Genomic DNA, 22,819 nt, shown 5'->3' with positions numbered 1-22,819 from the left:
GAAGTGCATTTGTTTTAACACGTGATTGCATGCTTCGATCAGGATGATACTGTAGACTCTCATTTGACTTTAGACTGAGTTGTATCAACTTTTTTAAACCACTGTTTCTCTCTGGTAAAAATTGTAGTGCTGCCTTGAAAGCACTTGCATTACATATAACTGACCTTTTGTTATGGCTGTGAAGAGAGCCCTGTTGTCTCTTTCTGAATGAACCAATAGGTGACTTCAGACATAAAGGGTGGAATATATTTTTAACTGTAAGGCATCTTAAACTAGAACAGCTGAGGTAAATTATCCTAATTAGATTATTTTAATTTCCACAGGCGTGAAGAAACCGAAAGGAGACTAAAAAATGTAAGTGATCTGCTGTTTATTAGTAGCTCAGGTATTTAATCTTATATTTTCACATTTTTGTTTTTAATTTCAGAACAACATTAAAACACCTTTTTAAAATGGGGAAAAAAAGATTCCAACTGGTAGAATTATCAATCTTCCTTTGTGCATTAAGACAAAAATTGCTTTGAGTTCAGTGCTGTTGTTAATCTGATGCATAGATCTTTGATGCGGATCTCAATTATTGCTGCTTGTGTGGCCGTATCCTTAGTCCTGAATTGGTTTTTTAAGTTGGGTTTCTAATGAAAGCAACCTACCAATAAATTTGCAATATTCAATGGCTTGTCACTTCCAAAGCGGCTTGTTACATAAAGCAGCTGCTGAATGCAAATTAGTCTTCACCTCATCTGGATGTTATCAAGTTCTGAAAACTGAGTGACTTTGATTCCTTGGACTATCTTCTTTATTGGATGCCTATAGAATATTTTATTTACTGTGAGTGTGTTGTGCTTCCATTCTCACCACATGTTATTTTTTTCTTTTAGAAGCAGCTGAATTAAATTTCTATTAACGTTTTGATAGCCTTAATGATATTTATGTTTAATGATAGTTGTATCAGCTCTGAAATGCACTGATTTTGAACCAAGTCAGTTGGGTTTTTTCTCTCTTGGTACATCTTGCTGTGACCATTATCTGTTTTTTTGCTGCTATGAGATTTGATCTACCTCCTTGACAAGTTTCTTGACGCCATTTCTAATAAGTTGTCATACTTTGCTTCAATTCACTGATCCAAAATATTTTGGGACATCTTAAAAAGTGAAGCTACTGCATGAACACAGTGTTGTTGCTTGTGACTTTTATATGATGTTTGGAAGCTTACTCCATTGTCTGGAAAATCAGTTTTATTGTGCTACGGTAATCATCTTTCCCCTGCTGTACTGTGGGGTTGACCGGATTGGTTTCCAGCATTACCAATATGAGACTAGTGTGAGTGTGTAATGATATCAAAATATTTCCTTTGCACCTGACTAAAAAGCAAAGTGGTTAGCACAATGCTCTACAGTATGGGTGAATCTGCTTCAATTCCCACTGCTGCTTGTAGGGAGGTTGTACATTCTCCCCGTTCCTCCTGATGCTTTGTGGCTTTCTTCCATAGTCCAATGACATACCAGCTGGAAGGTTAATTGGTAATTCTAAATTCTACTGTAAATTGTGGCTAGGATTAAATTAGGGGTTTGAAAGGTCAGGATAAAGTGGATATGGTGAGAGTGTTCACCTTAGCAAGAATGTCTAAAATCGGAGGGCATGGCCTCAATAAAAGTATGCCCCTTTAAAGCAGAGACAGGAATATCTTCAGCCAGAGGGTGGTGAGTCTGTGGAACTTGATTAGGCTAGGATTAAATCAGGGGATTGCTGGGTGGCATGGCTGAAAGGGCCTATTCCATGCTGTATCTCAGTAAATAATATCAAAATGTTGTTTCCTTGTATACCTGCCTCAAATCCAAAGCTGGTATTAAGCTAATTCTGGTTTTGGTCATTGCATGCTCGTCTGAAAGACTTTTCTGTTGCATTAAGAACACCATTTCCCTCATTCATCAATTAATTCCCTGCAGTATAGGGAGCTGAGAAGTGATGGGATGGCAGTGGTACGATGAAGAGATGCAGGGAGTTCTTTCGGATACCCCAGGCAATGCACACATAGTCATAATGTTCGCTAACGAATATTGAAAATAAAAAAACTGTAGATGCTGGAAAACTTTTTTTAAAAAAATCAAAAAATGCTGGAGGTAGTCAGCAGGTTGGGTAAGTTCAGTGAACAGTTTTGAGCTAACTATCAAAAGAAAGGTATGTTGTCCTTGGACGTGGTCCAGAGGAGGTTCTCAAGAATGATCCCCGGAATGAAAGCTTTTGTTGGTTCTGGACTTCAGAAGAATATGAGGAGGTGGTGTCGTGGAATCTAACTGAAACTTACTGAATATTGAAAGGCCAGGACAACATGGACATGGTGAGGATGTTTACCTTAAGAGGGAAGTCTAGGATCTGAGGACACAGCCTCAGAATAAAAGGACACCCCTTTAGAGCTGAGATTAGGAGGAACATCTTCATTTCGGGATCGTGAATTTGTGGAACTTGTTTCCATAAAGGACTGGTCGTGGGTATATTTAAGGCAGAGATTAAGACATTGATTGGTGAAGGGATTAAGGGCTGTAAGGAGAGGCAAGATTATGGGATTGGAAAAAAAACAGCCATGGTGTGGCAGAAGAGTTTCACTGGTCTGAATGGCCTAATTCTGCCCCTGTGGCTCATGTTCTTAACTTATGGGGCCTCAATTTAACATCTGATAGATGGTGTGTCTGACATTGGCACTCCCTATGCTTGGGTTATCGTGCAGCATCTTTCTGATCAGGGTGAATGAAGCCATTATAACATTGTGATTCTTGATGTTATATTTTACATCGTTACTTGGATCAACTTTTAAATGAGCACACTTTAACATACCTGCATATTTGCGGAATGCACATAATGATTACTGAAGGAGGACCCTGTGCTTTTGCCAGAAGATTTCCATCCCTGGCCGCCTCGGAAGAGAACTGAAGCATGCATGTATTTTTTTTCCCCTTTTTCAACGCGGAAGAACCTCTTAATGAAACGAAAGTTGACAACGTGATACAGGTTCTGTACGTCATCCCCAAAACGATTTGCACTAAGCATTCATTGAGTGGCTTCATATGTTGAACAGGCCCTGAGGTGAATGCATTAACTACCCCACAACCATCATGCTCTTGATCAATAGGGGAGAACTACACTCACTTGCCCATCCTTTGAGATGTTCCCACAACCAATGATCTCAATTTAATGGCTGTTTATTTTGTTTTCTCACGTTCTTGTCATTTTACTATTTGTTTATATTTGCAGCTTGTTGTCATCTGCACTCTGGTTGATCTTGCATTGATCCTGTTATAGTTACTGTTCTATAGATTTGCTAAGTATGCCCACAGGAAAATGAATCTCAGGGTTGTAGAAGATGTAAGTCTTGCTACAGTGGTGAGCAAGTTGTGAAAGAGATCCTGAGTGGCAGGATTTATGAGCATTTGGAGAGACATGATCTGATTTGGGATAGTCAGCATGGCTTGATTAAGGGTAGGTTGTGCCTTACGAGCCTGATTGAATTCTTTGAGGATGTAACAAAACACATTGAGGTAGAACAGTGGATATAGTGTATCTGGATTTCAGTAAGACATTTGATGAGGTTCCCATACAAGACTCATTCAGAAAGTATGGAGGCATGGGATTCATGGGGACCTTGCTTTGTGGATCCAGAATTTGCTCGCCCTCAGAAGGCAAAGAGTGGTTGTAGACGGTTCGTATTCTGCATGGAGGTCTGTGACCAGTGATGCTGCAGGGATCTGTTCTGGGATCCCTCCTGTTTATGATTTTTATAAATGACCTGAATGAGGAAGTAGAAGGGTGGGTTAGTAAGTCTGCTGATGACACAAGAGGCGGGGGTGTTGAGTATCGTCTGGAGGGTTGTCAGAGGTTACAGCGTGGTATCAACAGGATGCAGAACTGGGCTAAGAAGTGGCAGATGGAGTTCAACCCAAGTAAGTGTGAAGTGGTTCATTTCGGTAGGTCCAATTTGAAGACAGAATATAGTATTTTAAAAAAAAACTCTTGGCAGTGTCGAGGATCAGACACTTGGGGTCCATGCCCATAGGACACGCAAAGCTGCTGTGCAGGTTGACAGGGTTGTTAAGAAGGTATATGGTGTGTTGGCATTCATCAACTGTAGGATTGTGGTCAAGAACTGTGAGGTAATGTTACAATTATAAAAGATATTAGTTAGCCCTCACTTGGAGTATTGTGCTTAGTTCTGGTCACCTCACTATAGGAAGGATGTGGATACTAGAGGAAAGAGTGCAGAGGAGATTTACAAGGATGTTGCCTGGATTGGAGAGCATGCCTTATGGGAATAGGTTGAGTGAACTTGGCCTTTTCTCCTTGGAGTGAAGGAGGATGAGAGGTGACCTGATAGAGGTGTATAAAATGATGAGAAGCATTGATCATGTTGATAGCCAGAGGGTTTTTACAGGGCTGAAATGACTAACACATAAGTTTTACACGCAGAATGGTGGGTACATGGAATGCACAGCCAGAAACAGTAGTGGAGGCAGATACAATAGGGTATTTTTAAGTGTCTCTTAGATAGGTACATGGCACTTAGAAAAATTGAGGGCTATGTGGTAGGGTACTTCTAGGCAGTTTCTAGAATAGGTTACGTAGTTGGCACATCATTGTGGGCCAAACGGCTTATAATGTGCTGTAAATTTCTATGTATATGGTGACATATATGTACTTTGATAATAAAATTTACTTTGAACTTGAGCTTTGGATAAATAATAAATGTTAACCTTCAAAGACTGTGAGTGAAAGGGAGGTTTGCAAAAAATTTCCCAAGGAATCAAGGTCCAGTCATGGAGGCCAAATCATTGGATTATCCAATTGGTCATGGAGGTGAAAGATGGTGAGATTTGGAGAGGCAACTTCCAGCTGTTGACTGAGGCCCAAGAGATTCTACAGATGCTGGAACTCTTGAGCAGGGCACACACAAAATGTTGGAGGAACTCAGTAGGTCAGGGAGTTTCTATGGAGGGAAATAAAGTTGAAATTTCAGGCAGGGACCCTTCATTCTTCATCCTTATGAAAGGTCTTGACCAAAACGTTGACTCTTCATTTCACTCTGTAGATGCTAATCCGATCTACAGAGTTCCTAAAGCACTGTGTGTTGCTCCAGCCATTTATTAAAAGGAACCTTATGTAGATTAAGTTGAACCATACAGACCAGAGACAGCTAAGCCATTCATTGTAGTGAATGGCCAGACATTACATGCAAGGTGCCTGCACTCACTGTCCAGCAATCCACTGCCTCACGAGGAAGATAAAATGAACAGGTGTATTGAGTTAACAGATGGGACCAAGAGCATGGTTTAACGGACTGACAGGTGTCAACGAAATGGAGGAAAATGAAGAATGGGATGAGTTGGAGCACGTGTAGCATTTCAGTTTGCTTCTACACTACTCATTCCCTTCCCTTCCTCTGGTCAATAGCATTCCAGAGCAGCAGAAGGGGTTGTGAGAAGTGAGAGAGACCTGACAGGAGATGGTTTGAATGGAAATGATGGAGTGGAGCTCACAGAAAAGAATGAGGCTGGCTGAAAGTTCCAACCACCTTTTGAAGCTCAGATGTGTGACCTTGAAAACAGATGTGTCCAGCCATGGAAACTGTTGATTATTGAAAATCATTTCTTAGTAATGGAATTCAGTGAATTGCATTGATATAATGATCTGTTAGTTTACTCAACCAATGTTTCCTAAATATGTATTGTTTTCCTGAAAAAATCTTATATGGATAATGTCAACCTTGCAGGTTTTGATTACGATATATTGGCTTGGGAGAAGAGCACAGTCTGACCCTCATTATAATGGACCATACCTTGACCTGAATGCGTTTGAGGGGCTGTTAGGACAAACGCTGACCAAGGTGAGTCACAGTTGTCTGTGAACATTGAGATAGACTTCAAGTTACCGGGAACATTTAAGTCTTACAGATCCGTGTGTGATATGGGAAAAATTAGAGAGAGAGCAGCAATTTGAGTCAATTTCCACACATTCACCAGGTCGCTAGCAAAGATCTGTATTAGCCTGATTCAGTTTGCAGTCTTTATTGAGAGGGATCAGGGCTAGAAAGAAGAATGCATGCATCCATCTGCATTGATCATAGAATCATTGAGTAATACCACTGAAGTGGACCCTTCACACACCATGTCTATACCAATTATCAACTATCCACTGTACTCATCCCATTTACCAGCATTGGTCCATAGCCTTTTGGACCGTGGCAATTCATTGCTTGTCTAGTTAATTGTGTTGTGAGAGTACCTGCCTCCACTCTCTTGCCCCTTCCCTCCCCCCCATGCATTCCATCTTCTAAACCCCTGTGTGTGGGAAAAATCTTCCTCTAAATCTCTTGCCTGTTAATCTAAGTTAATGCTTTCTCATTTTAGACACCTCTATTGTGAGGAATCATTTCCTATGATTCACCCTATGTATACCCCCTATGATTTCAGTTTCTCATTAACAAATGTTTTAACGATGATTTTCAATCAAAATGTGTGTTTTGTAGTGACTAACATTTGAAGTGTGAAACTTTTTGATACTATTGATTGGTGATTAAAGAGATAAAGTAACTTGAACTACATGTAGTGGTATTGTCAAGCATGCGTAAAGTAGGAGGGAATCTTGAGGGCGAACACACCTTTAAGACGAATTAATTAGGAAGTAACCTTTGCCCCTCTGCCAATTTTGCTGAGCCATTCTTCCAATTCTCCTCATCAATGTCGTTATGAGTTTGTTCCGTAAAATGATTAAAACCAACATCCATCTTCCAGGGCTTTGAAGACCAACACCAAGAAGTAATAGATTTTCCTGAGGTAGCTCTTTCAGTCATCCATTGTTGCATCTTAAACAACTTCTTTTGCTGCATGCTAGAAGCAATTTTCTGCACTTTTCGGTAAATCTTAAGAGTTTATTTTGCTGTTGTAGCTACATTAATTCAGGAGAGATTTGTAAACACAGAATGGTCACTATTTATCTTATTGTCTGTAATTCGTTCTTTCTTGCCTTTTGGGCTGGTTTAGATTGAAACGTTTTTGCCTCCTCCAAGAGCAATGTCCACAGCTGCAAACGTTTTTTGTTAGTTCAACAAAACTGCTCCTGTATGCCACCCAGTGGCTAGTTTAAGAATCTCTTGAGAGGTGTAACCAACCCAAGAAAGTTAACAAACATATAGGAAGAATGGAGAAGGTTGAAAAGGGCTTGTGCCGCATTTTAATTCCAATAATGAGAGTTCATATCACCAGGCTCAAGGGCAGTTTCTGTCCTTCTGTTACCAGACTCTTAAGCGTTCTTCTTGAATGTTAAAGTGGACTTCTGACCTCACAATGTACCTCGTTATGATCGTGCGCCTTATTGTTTACATGCACTGTGCTTTCTCTGTAATTCTTACACTTTATTCTACATTGTTCTGGTTTTACCTTTTTCTGTCTCGGCATCGTGTAATATTTTTATCTGTCTGAACATTGTGTAAGACTAAGCTTTTCACTGTATATTGGCAGAGAAACCATACCAAACCAATACCAACAATTGTCACCCAACCAATGTTATGTGATAGAAGGTGGAAATCCTGTGGATGGTTGGGAGATTTACCGTAATGGTTCCAGGATGAGGGGTTTCATTTGCCAGGATAGACGGGAGAAGCTGTGGAGATTCTCCCTGGAACAACAGTTGAGAGGAAATCTAGCAGAAGGTACAGGACCAGGGGCATTGCAGATGAAGGACCCTAAGTGTTGTTGAGGATCCCTGTCCCCATCCCATATAATCTCTTTGACTCACTATCATCAGGAAGGGGGTACAGAGGCATCAGGACTTAGGGCACTCTAGGTCACAACTTCTTCCCTTGGGCTGTGAGACAAATAAATATCCTGCCAGCACCAAGGTCTCATCACTGCGGCAGCAAGCCGTTAACTGTTTATCTGTGCTGTGCACTGCATGCATTTTGAATTGTATTTCATGAAATTATTTGTGGTAATGATTTGTGTGCTTTGTGATAGGTTTTGTCCCGAAGAATGTTGTTTTGCTTGGTTGTGTATATGCAAGGTCAGATGACAATAAACTTGAACTTGACTATGATTGGGTTAGTTAGGGCAGATGGAGCGAACCTGTTTACATTACTGGTTCAATGATCCTGGGTGTAGACTTAACATTTTGGGTCTGAGGGGCAATTTGAGGAATAACATCTTTTTTAATGTAGAGGGTAATTAAAACCAAAATTCACATCTGGTGGAAATCAATTAATGCATTCAAGAGGGAAATGGGTAGGCTCCTGAAAGGCAATTTGTGGGGAAAGGGTATGGAAGCGAATCTGATGTGATAGCTGTACCAGAAGTAGGAATTGGTTCAATGGGCAGAATGGCCTCTTGTAATAACATTTCTGTCATTTCTGATTCAAATTAGATTTTACTCCTTGGGTCTGGTGGACAGATTTACAATGAATAATATCTTGCATTTGTTGACAGCAACAGCTGATTTTTATTTTCCCCTCCAGGCACTTACAGACTCGGGTAGCCTGAACCGAAGCGGACGAGACAGCGGGTACTGTGATATCTGGTGTGCAGAGCGCATCGAACCAGCGTCGCCGCAGTTCACGCACAGAAGAGACGACTCATTTGATAGCTTGGACTCCTTTGGGTCGAAGTCATTCGCAAGCCTTTCTTCAGACATAACTCTAAAGGGGAGCAGTGAAGGTAGGGCAAGGATGCTTTGCTGTCAACATTAAGTGTCAGATGTGTTTGGGAAGTAGATTGTAAATTGGGCAACCATTACTCCCTCCTGACTGAAGATTAGTAGTAAGAATACAAAATTTGTGTCAATATGCAGTCTTCAGCCACTACTCCATTGAACTTCTCTCTTCATTCCATGGCCATCTTCCCTTTGTCCAGTCCTTTCCCAAGTACAACCAGGACACCTTGCATGCCCTCCACCATTTTATCTTTTCAGATTTCCCTGGCCTCCTTAGCCTCACCTTCACCATGGATGTCCAGTCTGTATAGACTTTAAGCACAGTGTGGACTGAAACTCCAGGGCTAGTTTGCTTCGTGAGATCGGAATAACGTTATATTTCAACTGTTTTTCTATGAAATGGTCTGACTGATTAGAGGAGCAGAAAGCATTCATCATGTGGGTGAAAATAATTCATACCCTATGCAGACTTTCACAATGCTGTTAACAGATTTCAACATACTCTTAACAGATTTCCAAAAAAAATGCTTTGATTGTTAACATTGTTGTGTGAACTTATGGAGGGAGCGTTGCGTTAAAACCCTCATGTAGACTGTAATTACTCCGTGCTTTCAGAAGTGGATTACTCCATCAGAGCTGGTGAAGTTTGAATGGTTAGGTGAAATATTTGTTAAGAATCAACATTGTACTATATTCTAAACTAGAGGGACACTAGTGAGCTGCATTAATAATCCAAAGTTTAATGCTAATATTATGCAGGAATGAGTTCAAACTTCATTAGAACAATTGTTAAGTTAAATTTTGGTTAATTATTTTAATTTGATTAAAACATAGTAACAGTGACCATAGAATGACTTGTATTTGTTTTTTGTAGAAGTTTATTTCTTATGCTGGTGGTTCTTCAGAAAGTCCTAACTTTAGTCTGGCCTATTTGTGACACCAGCAATGTGGTTGGCCGTAAATTGGCCTGACCCACTGTTCAGCTTAAAGACAGTCTTGAATACAATGGAAATAATAGCTTGGCCAGTGAAACTGGTGTCCTATAATGGAAATAAGTCTTCCTTTCGTGATTTTAGGTGGTGGGAGTGATATCGAGCCAGACGATCTGAGCAGCAAGGCAATGGAAGGTCCAAAGGATGACATGTTGCTTCGTAGGGTCTCCACCTCTGAGTTCAAGCCTGTCGTTCCCTTCAACCAGTTCCTGCCGACTAAAAGCAAGCCTGCAACCTATGTGCCAGCTCCACTGAGGAAAAAGCGCGCAGAAAGAAATGAGGAGAATAGGCGAAGTTGGGCAAGCCCAATGTTTGCAGAGACTGATGGATCTTTATCGAGGTACGTAGCTTTAAAACCTTGTATTTTGTACTATAGTGAACAGCATTTCTAAAGATCAAAACACGGGGCCATCACAATTTATGGAGTGTGCCACCATCTTACTGATCGATCAAATAAATTGGTTGTTTTCCTTATTGTGACTCCCCCATATTCGTGATTGTTCACTATTGAGTTCATTCTTTTGTTAATTTACTAAAAAGAAAACCATCTCATTTGACTTTTAACCCTAATACCTTGTTAAGCAATTATATGTACTGCATATTTGTTTTGTTAGTTGTAGAAAAACTTGGCCAATGTGGTTACTGTATAAATGCAAAGTAAATATCCCAGCACTTATTGCTGGGGTTAGGGTGTACCAAAGGGATAGAACTGAGAGAGCCTTACTGTTTGTTACCTGTGTTAGTGATTTGGATGTAAATGTAGGAGGTGTGATTAGTAAGTTCACTGATAACATAAAAAATTGACTACTTGACTATGTGGATGTGCTAGTAGGAAAAGAGGAGCAACAGGAGATGGAACTTAATCCTGATTAAGTATGAGAAGATGAAGTTGGTGGTGTGGGGAGGGGGGGAATAAAAAGTCACCACAATACACATTGAAAGGGCTGAAGAAGTATTCAGGATCAGAGGGATTTTGGTGTACAAGTCCAAGGATCTGTGAAACTGGGAGTGCAAATAGCATTTGGGATATTTGTCTTTGTTGGCAAGGGCATACAAAATAGGATAAGGGAAGTTGTGGTGCAACTGTATACAAGGTTGTGTAGGCCACAGTAAAAAGAGTACTGTGTGTAATTCCGGTTGTCGTACTGTAGGCAAGATATGATTACCCTATCAAGGGGTGCTGTGGAGACTCACCAGAATGCCACCTGGGTTCAAGCATGAGTGAATAAAATTGGGTTGATTTTCCCTCAAGTGGAGAAGCTGGTCATGGTATACAAAATTATGAGAGGTATAGTTAGGGTAGATAGTTTAAGAAAACTATTTCCACATAGCAGGAATAGGGCATAGGTTTAAGGTAAGCAGAATGTTCAGAGGGCGTTGAGGAGAATTGTTTTCATCAAGGAGGGGGTTGGGAGCCGAGCCGAACTACATTTTCTATAGAGATGGTAGAGAGAGATTCTCATAATATTCAAGAATTATTAAGGTGAGCACCTGAATCACCAAGACAAAGAAGGCTACTGGTCAATTGCCGGAAAATGGAGGTAAATTCTCAATGGCTGACATAGACACGGTGTGTTGAAGGCATGTTGGCAGACTGTATAACTCTTGCCTCTGTTATCAGTAGTCTCTACCTAGGCTTTGGCAACACATTTATGTTGGACTAGTCAGAACAAATAAGGTCCTTGGCGCATCAATCAATCACCCAGATATTTACTAATAACTATAATTTAGCACATGTTTTAAGAAAGCTGAATTTCTAGTTTGTTTATTTGTGACCTTACAAACAAATTTCCAGTTTAAAGTGTCATGAAATGCGAAACAAGTTTAGAACTGCATTACTAACTGTAACTTGTTTGCTTTACACTCCATTCTTTCATCGTCATGTAAGGTTTTACAGTTTCTTCCACATTATTTTCCTTTGTGTATTATGTATCTGTGAAAGTGCAGGGATAAGAAAATGAGAAACGGGAGGAGGTCCTACAACCCCTAAGCCTGCTTTGAGTTCACTGAGGTCATGACTGATAAAGAGCACATTCCTGTCTGATCCACGTATCCTGTTAGGGTCGGGAAATCCATCCAAGTCTGCCTTGAATGTTTACCCAATAACTGAGCAAACTTTAACTCTGAGGTAGAGGATTCCAAAGATTTATAGCCCTTTAGCCCTTTGGATCAAGACGTGTCTGCTTCTCTCAACTCCAAACAGATGCTACTTTACACTGAGACTGTGCATCTGGGGCTTAGACCCTCTGTTTGGTAAGGGGGCTATCGACAAGCTTGGGGTGTGCACCAACATTGTATGTAAATATCGTGATGAATTTATGTCTTTGATTTGTAAGACCGGGTAAACTGTGAGGGACAGATGGACAGGAGAAAGTGTTAGAACTGATGCAATGTACTGAACTTTGATTTATCTGTTGTGCATTCTGCTTCAATCCAAGTTATCTTAATTAGCCTCAATAGAAAACAGCCAATCACAAATGAAGAAAATGCTGCTGGTAGCAAAGCTGCAGAAGGCCCTTCCACCAGAGGTGAGAATGGAACTCCTCGGGATTTAGGGCTTGTTTGCCCTGGCTCTGATTCTGGTTCAGATAGTGAGGGAAGGGAGCCCGATCCCGTGGTGGACGACTTGGCGCTTCGGAAATTTGGTTACTCTGTCAGTTCTACAAGGGATAAACTCTGCGGACTTGATAAAGACCTACCTCCGCAGACCCAGCAAGCTGCGTCCTTGTCCGGTTCTGTCACACACTTAATGCACGATGGTGACACATGCAGCAGGTCAGAGATGGTTGCAGTTTGGTGATGAGTTGTTGCTTTTCGAGTTTCAATGACTGCTGTGTAATCTTTATAAGACAATTATCCTTTGCATTTCATAGGTAAAATATTTTGCGCTTCCAACCATTAGTTCCTGTAATATTTATATTTGCTTGTGTGTTGCATAATATCAGCCTTTACCTTCAGCTGGATCAGCATGTGCCTTTGCTCTTAGTCAAGTGCCGTTGAAGTGATGGCTTTTAACGAATGTGTACCTTCCCATTAAACGCTTGAGCTTCTGGAAGAAAGCATTGTGTGTGTCTGCAGTGTGTATATACTGGCAGATGAACACTAACAGTGGATGTTTCCGACAGCAACCAGAGGCTGCAGATTGGAGGGTCTGCTGCAACTTCCCAGTCACTTGGAGCTGAGTCCTCTTCAGAGGAAGAAACAGTTGCCACTCCAGACATTGAAAAGGATGATCTGTATGCTCGTAAACTGATTGCAGTAGGACGAGGGACAGGTGTAACGCATGATAGATTTCTACCAAAGCATTGGAGTCCTGAGGGAGCAGAAAACTGGAAACACATACAGTTGGGGTCTCAGAAAAGACCATGGTATAAGCAGCTTCAGTACATCAGGTTTGTCCTCAGCTGACCACTGTTCAACACATGGAGATCAGAGTTAGAAGTTTGTGGTTTGGATGCAGAGCAAAACATTCCACAGCATGGCTTCACTAAGGGAAGGAAAGTTTTCCACAGTACTCTGGGTTGTCTCTAACCCTCAGCTAAAGCGAGTCTGGCCACACACTTCATTGTTGTTTGTGGGTGCAAGTTATGAGTGAATCAGTTGTTGCATTCCTTGTTTTGCAATACTGAGAATAACTATAGCTGTAAATACCTCATCATGCTAGGAAGTATGTAAATGTAACACTTTCTTTTATGATACTTTATTAAGTGATATTTTTGTCAAATTTCTTAAAATTGGGCTCTTTCTTTTGGGCTGTTACTGTTTTTCTTAAATCTTTTTTTTCCTGTTAATTTTTAATTTTTTTTTAAAGATTCTTAGCAGACAATGTATGGTTCAGCTCTTTCAACTGTAGGGCAAGAGATCTGTTTGAATTGCTGAGCTCTTCACAATTTACAAAGATACATGACATTCCACTAAAGAAGTTTTTTTGCTTGACACATACATAAATGTCACACTTCTGCCCTGCTTGCTTAAGTGTAGAATCAAGCTTAATTTCTGTTTTGTTTTTAAGTGTTTTGCCTTCCTGATAACCTCTGTATTGTTTCCCAAGATTTAATTTTCCTCTGATTGCTTCTGTTGTACTGATCTATCTCCCAAATGCAGAAGGAAGCCCCCTGAGTTTCCTGAGGAGTTAGAGTTCGATACCAATCACTGCTCTGTTATCAAAGCTAGAACTGAGCAGGATCACGCAACCTCCTTTGAAAATTGGTGTAGCAGTGATGGGCAGCTCACTGCGCAAACTGCAAAGTCTCTACCAGCGATATCCCAAGAACTGGCAGAAGGTGCCACTCACAACTTAATTGAACCAAGGTTGATGCCTTTAACGAAATTCACTAACAAAGTAGCATAATGCTTTGTACTACTTTGTGCTGTGTGTAACATTTAGTGCATTAAAAAAATTGATTAATGTCGGATGAATTTAACATCTGAAATTTAATAAAGGAGCATGCAAAATAATCTATTGGCAGCTAAATTGATATATTTTAAAATGGGATTTGATTTCAGCCATTGTTGTAGTTACAATATATTTCAGTTTGCATGACATGCTTTCAAGTCCACATTTAATAAGAGATCGTGATCCCTTGAAGGAGGATGTCTTTTGTGATTGACAACTGAAATGGCTGCTGATTTTAGTGAATTGTAAAATCTAGCTTCAGCTAACACAGTAGCATATATTGTTTAATATACTCGATCCACTCTTCTGTGATGGTAACCTGTATTCCAGCTAGTCCTGAAGGCATTGTTGCTACAGGTCACTTGCCTCGCCTGCTCAAGTAGTTGGCAAATGTTTGCTACAGTGCTTTTCCCTGTCATACTTTCTCATATCTGTCTTGCTTGATGTGGGGCTTTGGATTTTTGTTTCTCTGGTCATTTTCCAATAAATATTTTCTTTCATTTTTTTTCCTCCATAAAATGAATCTCTAGTCTGTTTCCACTTCTTCAAGTTTTACACGCAAGTCGTAATTATTCGGAATTGGTAGACTTCTCAGTTTCCAAACCAAAGCTCGATCCAGCTGCAGGCCCGAGAATTCTAATGCAGAATCGGAATCCGCTCCTCGCTGAGCATTCCCACTCTGTCCCGGTGGAAACAGATGAGGACCTGGAGCCAGATTTGGAAAATGATGACATGTTCAGTCGTAAAACTGGTGCCTTCTGCGCCACTCCTGACCTGAAACCTTTCCACGCTCAGGAGCAAAGCAGCATTGGGTTGAGTGACTCGGTTGAAAAACTTGTTGCTCAAGAAAGAAGAGACAAGACTGTGATTCCCGATCCGGAAAAGGATGATGTGATTATCAGGAAAGAGCGAGATTTTCAAACCAAGCCATCGTTGCCTTCAGGTGCACCTGATATATACAATCCCGTTCCTTTCCCAGATCCGTCAACTTTGCCAGAGTCACTCCGTTCAAAGTTCCTTTGTCCACCAGAGCGAGCCTCGGAAGGACTGGAAGAAACGACCACTGACAGAGGTGCATTGCCGTGCCCAGTAAAAGATGACATGCTCTCTCGGAGAATGGCTCTGTCCCAGGCTAATAAACCAGTGCAATCTTGTAACTTTGCTCCTGCCTCTTGTAGCGAGGAGGATGCAAAGAAGTGGGAGACAATAAGGGAGGCCAGCAGATTAAGATACAAGAAGCGTCAGCTGGTTGAGAGGTTAGGGCGTGGTGGAAGAGTGCGTGTTATCCCTGCCTGTAAGGCAAATGGGGCAAGTCCCTGCAATAATAATTAAGTCATGCATGAAGTGTAAATATTTGGAGTTTCTGTATTGCTGGTTTGTTTTAGTATGTAGAGTTACGTATTGGCCCATTTGGCTTTGCCATGGGCAAGCATGACAAATCAACTTAACAAACTCTTAACTTCCATTGGTTATTCCGGAATTAACATCTCAACATTTGGATGACAAAATTGCTGATGGCTGGACGCTGTCATGATTTTCAACTGCTGCGTTTAGAAATGCATATACGAGGAAATCTGCAGATGCTGGAAATTCAAGCAACACACACAAGATGCTGGTGGAACGCAGCAGGCCAGGCAGCATCTATAAGGAGAAGCGCTGTCGACGTTTCAGGCCGAGACCCTTCGTCAGGACTTAGTCATGACGAAGGGTCTCGGTCCGAAACGTCGACAGCGCTTCTCCCTATAGATGCTGCCTGGCCTCCTGCGTTCCACCAGCATTTTGTGTAGAAATGCATATCACTCTTTGACGGTTTTCCATGGGGTTGAGGTGAATGCAGTTTAACTGTGACAATTCTTTTTCACTCTGTTACTTTGGAGGCAGAATAAAAGGAATAATTACAGTTATAACAATTCAAACAGATTCCATGTTTGCAGTTTTTAGGGTCACTCTCTGCCTCAATAGAAATATAACAAGGTAGCAAAGTACATCAGTAAGTGTGTGGGGTAATAATTAAATTAATTGTAGATCAGGAAAAACCCATTTTAATGAATGTTGTTGCATTACCAAGTCTAACGTGGAAATAGTTGGTCAAGAAGAATAATGGGGCAGAAGTATCAACTATTTTAGCCAATATGTCAAGTAGGACTACTTGTTGGATAGCTGTTGAGGGGATGTTTTATGACTAGTCTCAAAGCACACCAGTTACATCTTAGAAATATTAGTACATGAGTTAATATATCATCCTTCCAAATTCTGTTTTTCTTGGGATGTTAAAATAATTGGGTCAAATTTAAATGGGTGCACAACCCACCTAACATTATCCCCGATTTCTTCACCAGTTCTTGCATTTTGAAAACCCACATTTATTACTGTGGTTTCACATTCCATCTGCTGGAACTCTAAATCACTGACAGCTGAGAAAGTTTGCGAGTGCTTGTGAAAATGACCGGATTAGTTATTGGATTGCAGCATGACCTCAAATGCAGCGTTGGTAGTTTGTGTTGATATTTATTTTGGAACTGCCATAATAAAGGATGGTTTGTATTTCCAGAGGTTCCAGTACTTTGAGGAGCAGTAGACTTGGCTTTTGAACCTGCTTTCAAGTTAAGTTCCATCCTCTATGCAGATCACAAATATCACATATAGATACAGAGAGAAATCAGGAGGTTAGGAATGTGAAGCAAAGTGACTAAATTATTCAACTAGTGATCATACTTTTAGGTTATTGATCTTGAGACGAGCTGAAATTCCATCATGATGGGCGGGGAATTTAAATTCAAGTAGTTCCATAAACTAGATTTTACTTCCAAAAGGCTAATCTCAGTAAGAATCGGTTTGATTCACTAATATCCTACAGAAAACTGAAGGGTCTCAGTCCAAAATGTGGACATTTTACTCTTTTCCCATAGATGCTGCCTGGCCTGCTGCATTCCTCCAGCATTTTGTGGTGTGTTGCTCACCTGGTCTGGCCTGCATTTCACTCCAGGCCCACCAGCGTGGTTGACAGATAACTACGGCCTCAGTTTGGGGGCAGTTGGGGATGGACATTACGTGCTTAAAAAATATGCAAAGTAGATCAGGTATTTTTCCTAAGGGGTGGTGCAGTATTGTTAAATACAAGATGATGAAACCTCCTGGTGAGTGTGCTAGGTGCCTGGAACACACTGCCTGGGGAATTGGTGGGGAGTAGTTATAATTATTAGAGGCATTTGGACACAAGCAGGAAATGGAAGATTTGAGACCACATGTAGCCAGATGTGCAGTTCAGATTGGCATTGATATGGGCCAGAGGATTGTTTCTATGTTTCACATTAATACCAGTGAGGTCCACATTCTGTAAATGAATTCAGAATAATAACTTCTGGGTCAAGGTGAAATCTCTGACCATGAAGGATCCAAATCCATTTCAACACTTCGTTGTTGCAAAGGGCAATGTTTCCATTTGGAAATGTTTCTTTTTGTTCTATTTTCACAGCTCCTTTCACAGTCTAGGCAGGTTTGAGGTTGCTCAGGATTTGTTCGTGGCTGAATGTTCATTAGCAAGTGGCTTGTAACACCTCAGTAATCCTTGGAAGTGGTTTTGAATTCATCCTGCTCCATTTAGTTTTAATCCTTTTCCCTGCATCAATATTTAGGAAAATTATCAATTTGTGTTTAATTGTGAAACTAATCTTAATCTGTTTTGATTGATCTGATGTGTGATTTAGTTGCTGACTTTACTACTTGTGTAAGCCCCCTGAAGCACATGCTTTGAATATTCGATTGATAATCCTTTGATGGTTAGGTAATCGGGTCCTGGGATTATCCACTCCTGGGTTCTATTGATGATGTTGGAGAATAGAGCCGTAATTTAATCAATTTGTCCATCCATCTAGAGTAAAATAAACTAAAACAAATACCAAACTGTTAAACAAACAAAAAGCTAATTTATAAAAGACCTTGTAATAGAAAATGATGTATGTTTAAATTAATATTGGAGGACTGTTTCTCTTTGATCGCATGTGTTTAATGCAGTAGCTACGCACTATATCTCTGAAATTCACTATTGTTTTTCAGTCAAGTTTAAGTTGTATCATGACATTGGCTTCTTATTAAATCATCAATATAAATTTTATTTATTTTAGCAAAAAGATTGCATGAGTTTGAGCACCTAATACGTTCACAAATGTTCAGTTAATTATAAAAGGCACTGAGTTTATTTACTACAGAAATTGTATTTGGAACATAATAAATGAAACTATAAACTATGTATGCTTATTAATATTTGTTTGATGGGAGTCCTGTTCATTGAAGATCATGATATTTATTATACCTGATTTAATTTGTCCCACTATTTGTTAACATTGTTTGTAATGATGTTTGATTTGCAATCACTCTGTAGCTTTGAAGTGCAAATTTAATGTACCTTGGAAGAGAGGAAGGGTGGGGGAAAAGGATATGACTAGTTTTTCTTGTTTTTTGATTTTAAATAATAGTCAATCTATCATTTTTAATATGTCCACTTCAAGCATTTTTGAAGAGCTAGTAAAATTTCCAAGGTTTAAGAGTATATTTTTCTGAGTATTATGCTTTGAGAAAGAATAGTTCAAGCACTTTATTTTTGGGGAAAAATACTTTCAAATTTGCAGATTTGAATGTTCATTCTTTCAGGCAACAATTATTGCATTTGTTACTGACGACCAGTTTAACCAAGTTAGTAATTATCAGACTGGAGTAATGCTGGAAATAATTTCTGTAAAAGTTGATGAACTTTTCATTCTGAAAAAAATTCCACAGCCTGGTGTACAGATGGGATTACATTATGACGACTTTGCAAAGTTAATGCAGTTATATGGTTTTCTTTTTATTGATTTTCTTCGACTCTTTAGACTTCTTCAAAAATCAGCTGGTAATGAGTCAGGGTAAGTTTAATTGTCTCTTAAAGCATTTAGCTCTAGTGTGCTTTCTGTTGCTCTGCTTGTGTGCAAAAGACAGACAGCTTGCTTGCGAAACAAAGCCAATGAGAACATGTACAAATGGTCATAAATGTAAGTATCTCTGATCTGGGGATTTTATTTTAATTGTGTACTTAATATTTCAATGCATGCAGTTAATGAAATTGCTTTTATCTATATGATACACAATAGCGTAGGGCAATCCCCTAAAGCCAAGGTAGTTTACCTGTCATTACTGGACAATTAATGACATCAACTGTGTTAAAAGCTCAACTGTATTCTCATCCTTGCTTTGCAATTAAGTCAATGAATGTCACCCTGTACTTCAAATATAAAAACAAGGCAGCGCAGGTTGCAGAAGATTAGATTAAAATCATAGCTGCTTTCACAATAGCTTGATGCCGACTTTAAAACTGGAAGTAAAAAGTTTTATCAGAGAAGAGGATGAGGCATTGATATCCAGTGTGTGTTTGAAGCTTTGCCTTTGATCTTAAGCCAATTTGAAAACATTATGATGTCCTTAATGTTTGCAGTAAAGGCACCTAACTTCAGTCTGGTCTTGCAGAAGGATGATTATGTAACGATGGGAGCACTAGATCTTTAAAAGATGAATATTCAAAACAACCTTAAAAAGATCCAGATTGTGTTTCTAACCTTTTTAGATTTCAATATAACATGCTTAATTTATCAGTGTTTCCTCTTTTGCCATACAAAATATATAATTTCGTACATGTATATTTTGAGTATATCTCGATGAAGTTCTGCTAAATACTGTATCCACTTGGATAGAGAGCTATCTCTAAAGCACACAGTATCTCCACTTTCAACGTGGTTATGGTATAAACTGTACAGCAAATGTAAAAATATGTATATTCATTAGTAGAATGAGGCAGACTTCAGTCTTCCTTATAAGGTAAGGTGTGATTCTGTGATTAATTGCGTTTAAAATAACACTTCTCCTAAAACACAGCTAAAAGTTATGTCATATAGTTTACTAATAAAGCACAGTTGCCTTATCTGTACACTTAGTTGTTTTTTAAAAAAAAAATTGAGAGGTTTTGTAAAACCAGGTCAAAAGTAAAGAACTCCCCAGATCAGTGTTGCAGCTGTTGGAATATGATATGCAGTTAACCCAGCTGGCATGCTAAGCGGTGATGGTCAAAAATAGTTGCCTATTACAGTTGGTTTAACAGAACAGGTGCAAAGCAATGTTTGGCTTATTTGCAGCTTCATTTGACTTTGGCTGACGGCATGTTTTGTGCTGCTAACAAATAAAATTGTATATTCATTTGCAGTCATGTAGCAAAATGGTTCGTAACTGATCATGATAGCTTGATCTACTGTTGCTCTATCAATTGCTTTGATTGAAGTTTGGACTTTTAATAATGGAAATGAGTGTGCCTGACTTCCATTATCCAGGTTTTTGTGAGACAGTAAGGTCAAACTTCCTCCCTTATTGTGTACATTAAGGATGTGATATGGCAAAACCTAATTTAGATTGAAATCTGCTTATGAAATTGCTTCCATGGTATTCAATAAAAGCAGAATTTAAATGCCTGTAAACCACATTGTACACTTAAAGCATACACAAAAAAAATTCCAAATGTGTGCCTTTAAGGTCTCACATTGTCTTTGGAAAAGCAAATACTGTAGATGCTGGAAATCTGAAATTTAAAAGGAAATTTTTAATTTATTGACATACAGCACAGAATAGGCTTTTCCGGCCCTACGATCTGCTCCACTGAGCAATCCCCGATTTAATCCTAGCCTAATCATGGGACAATTTACAATGACCAATTACCCCACTAACTGATCCATCTTTGGACTCTGGGAGGAAACTGGAGCACCTGGAGGAAATCCACATGGTCATGGGAAGAATGTACAAACTCCTTACAGCCAGTAGCAGGAATAGAACACGGGTCACCTGTACTGTTAAAGCGTTGTACTAACCACCATGCTACCATGTTTGGAAGCACTTAATATGGTCAGGCCGCATCTGTGGAAAAAATAAGCATTATTAATCTTTCAAATTGAACACTTCACATCTATCATTTTCAATTAAGGAGAGTGAGTAGATGGATTATACTTACATCCTTTACAAGTTCAGCAGTAGGTCACCTGATGTTGCATGATCATCCATCTTGTCTTCCTTCCCCTCTAGTTCTCTTCTACCATTTTAACCAGCCACATCTTCTAAAGCATATGGAAAATTCTAAATTATACTTCATTCCAAAGACTTTCCACTTTAAATTAAAAGTACCAAGCTACTTAAGGACTGTATCTTTATTCTTGCCTAGACGTTTCTCAGTATTTGATTATTTTAAAGAATTGCACCAATCTACGCATTTTTCAAAGGAACGACAGATTTTTACTCAAGGCACTAAGCCATTTATTATGTGAGAGAGGAGAATTTTCAGATGAAAGAGTTAAATGTCATTTGGTGATTATCTCAAGTTGCATCTCCAAGCTCCTGCTGACTTGGTATGCAGTTGTTTTCCGAGTAGATTTAGATGACTAAACCATATGTGTACAATAGTGTGCCAGATTCCTGTTGAGTGAATGCACGATATATTAAAATTGAGTGCAGGATTATTTTGGATCTTTAAATAGTTCCAAATCTGTAAATCTATCGAGCCAAGTCCAGCAGTTGGACTTAATCAGAATATTCATTGGAAGCCCTATGAATCTGCTGGCTTTTGCATTTGATGTGACTGCCGAATTTCAATAGAAAAAGGCATTGCTCATCAAACCTTTTGAATGAAATTGACTGTTGTAATTTGTGTTACTTTGTAAGTGCCATGAAGTTGGTGTTGAATATTAACTGTAATTATCACATTGGGGATCTCCTGAATGAGATGCAAAGTGAATAGGTTGATTAATTATGTACAGTTATGCCTTTTCCAGAGCAATGCTATTGACGTGATTAGCAACATTCTCTTAGCATATTTTGAGGAAGTACATCATAAGAAGTCTGATGCTTGATTGAAACTTGGTTGTAGCTAAAGGAACTATCCTGTTTAAGGTGGTACTCAGAGAAGTGATTTATGATGAATGCTTATTGTGGACCCCCTGGCTTATTGAGTATTATTTTCTTTCAGGAGTAAATCGGTCAATGATATTACTGCCGAAGAAGGTAAAATTCCAAAATCTGTACGATATGAAGAACTGCAGAGAATGAGGAAAGCTTTGAATGAACAGGACCAGCAATGGCAGACTGTGAGTTGCAAGGAGCCTCTCCTCTCCCCTCCCCTCCCCCTCTATCTCTGCCACACACTATTGTGAGCACACAACTGAACATCAGCAAATTACATTCTTTCTTTAACACTAGCTTTTGAAGAACTACTTTGTTATAATTTTGTGACTTGTAATTCTCTAAGCAATAACAATTTAAGTGGTAAGCAATAGGCCACTTTATAGCAGGGCTATAAGAGTCATAGATTAATACTCCCAGAGAAACAGGCTCTTTTCCCCAATTCATCCTTCTAACCACGATACCTGTTTGCCTGTGTTTGGCCCAAAACCTTTCCTATCTATCTACCTGTCTAACTGTCTTTCTGTCTAAGCATCAGTAATAATAGCCCCGGTAATTTAGTAAGTAACCTACACTCTAGATGCAGGGTTCCCAAGCTGGTGTCCATGACATTTTTAAAAAAAGGTTGACAACTGTTGGTTTAGATCCAGCTTTTTATTAGACATTGTAATATGGAAGGAACTCACTGAAACTCGTACTGATGAATATTCTTCCACTATTCTGCTTACTTATAAATGGGAACTTGCAGCTTAGAGTTAAGGAGTAACCATTCAGTTCT

At 39.5% G+C, this 22,819-nt stretch overlaps 1 protein-coding gene across 7 annotated transcripts in view; it reads left to right on the top strand.

The window, feature by feature from the left end:
- lmo7a (LIM domain 7a) overlaps positions 1 to 22,819 on the top strand; it is a 229,427-nt gene that overhangs the window by 148,368 nt on the left and 58,240 nt on the right. For 5 of the 7 annotated variants that reach the window (XM_073027910.1, XM_073027904.1, XM_073027886.1 and 2 more), the window contains exons 6-11: positions 324 to 354; positions 5,759 to 5,872; positions 8,495 to 8,693; positions 9,765 to 10,020; positions 18,945 to 18,977; positions 22,109 to 22,226. In XM_073027910.1, coding sequence (XP_072884011.1) covers positions 324 to 354; positions 5,759 to 5,872; positions 8,495 to 8,693; positions 9,765 to 10,020; positions 18,945 to 18,977; positions 22,109 to 22,226 — 751 coding nt within the window. Of the gene's footprint in view, positions 1 to 323; positions 355 to 5,758; positions 5,873 to 8,494; positions 8,694 to 9,764; positions 10,021 to 12,131; positions 12,456 to 12,805; positions 13,073 to 13,784; positions 13,992 to 14,606; positions 15,333 to 18,944; positions 18,978 to 22,108; positions 22,227 to 22,819 lie in introns of all 7 variants that reach the window. The other 2 variants (XM_073027921.1, XM_073027897.1) reach the window with 2 other exon arrangements.

This window comes from Hemitrygon akajei, chromosome 2 (assembly GCF_048418815.1).
Source record: "Hemitrygon akajei chromosome 2, sHemAka1.3, whole genome shotgun sequence".
In the NCBI taxonomy this organism is placed as follows: Eukaryota; Metazoa; Chordata; class Chondrichthyes; order Myliobatiformes; family Dasyatidae; genus Hemitrygon; species Hemitrygon akajei.
This window is presented reverse-complemented; position numbering and strand designations above follow the sequence as displayed.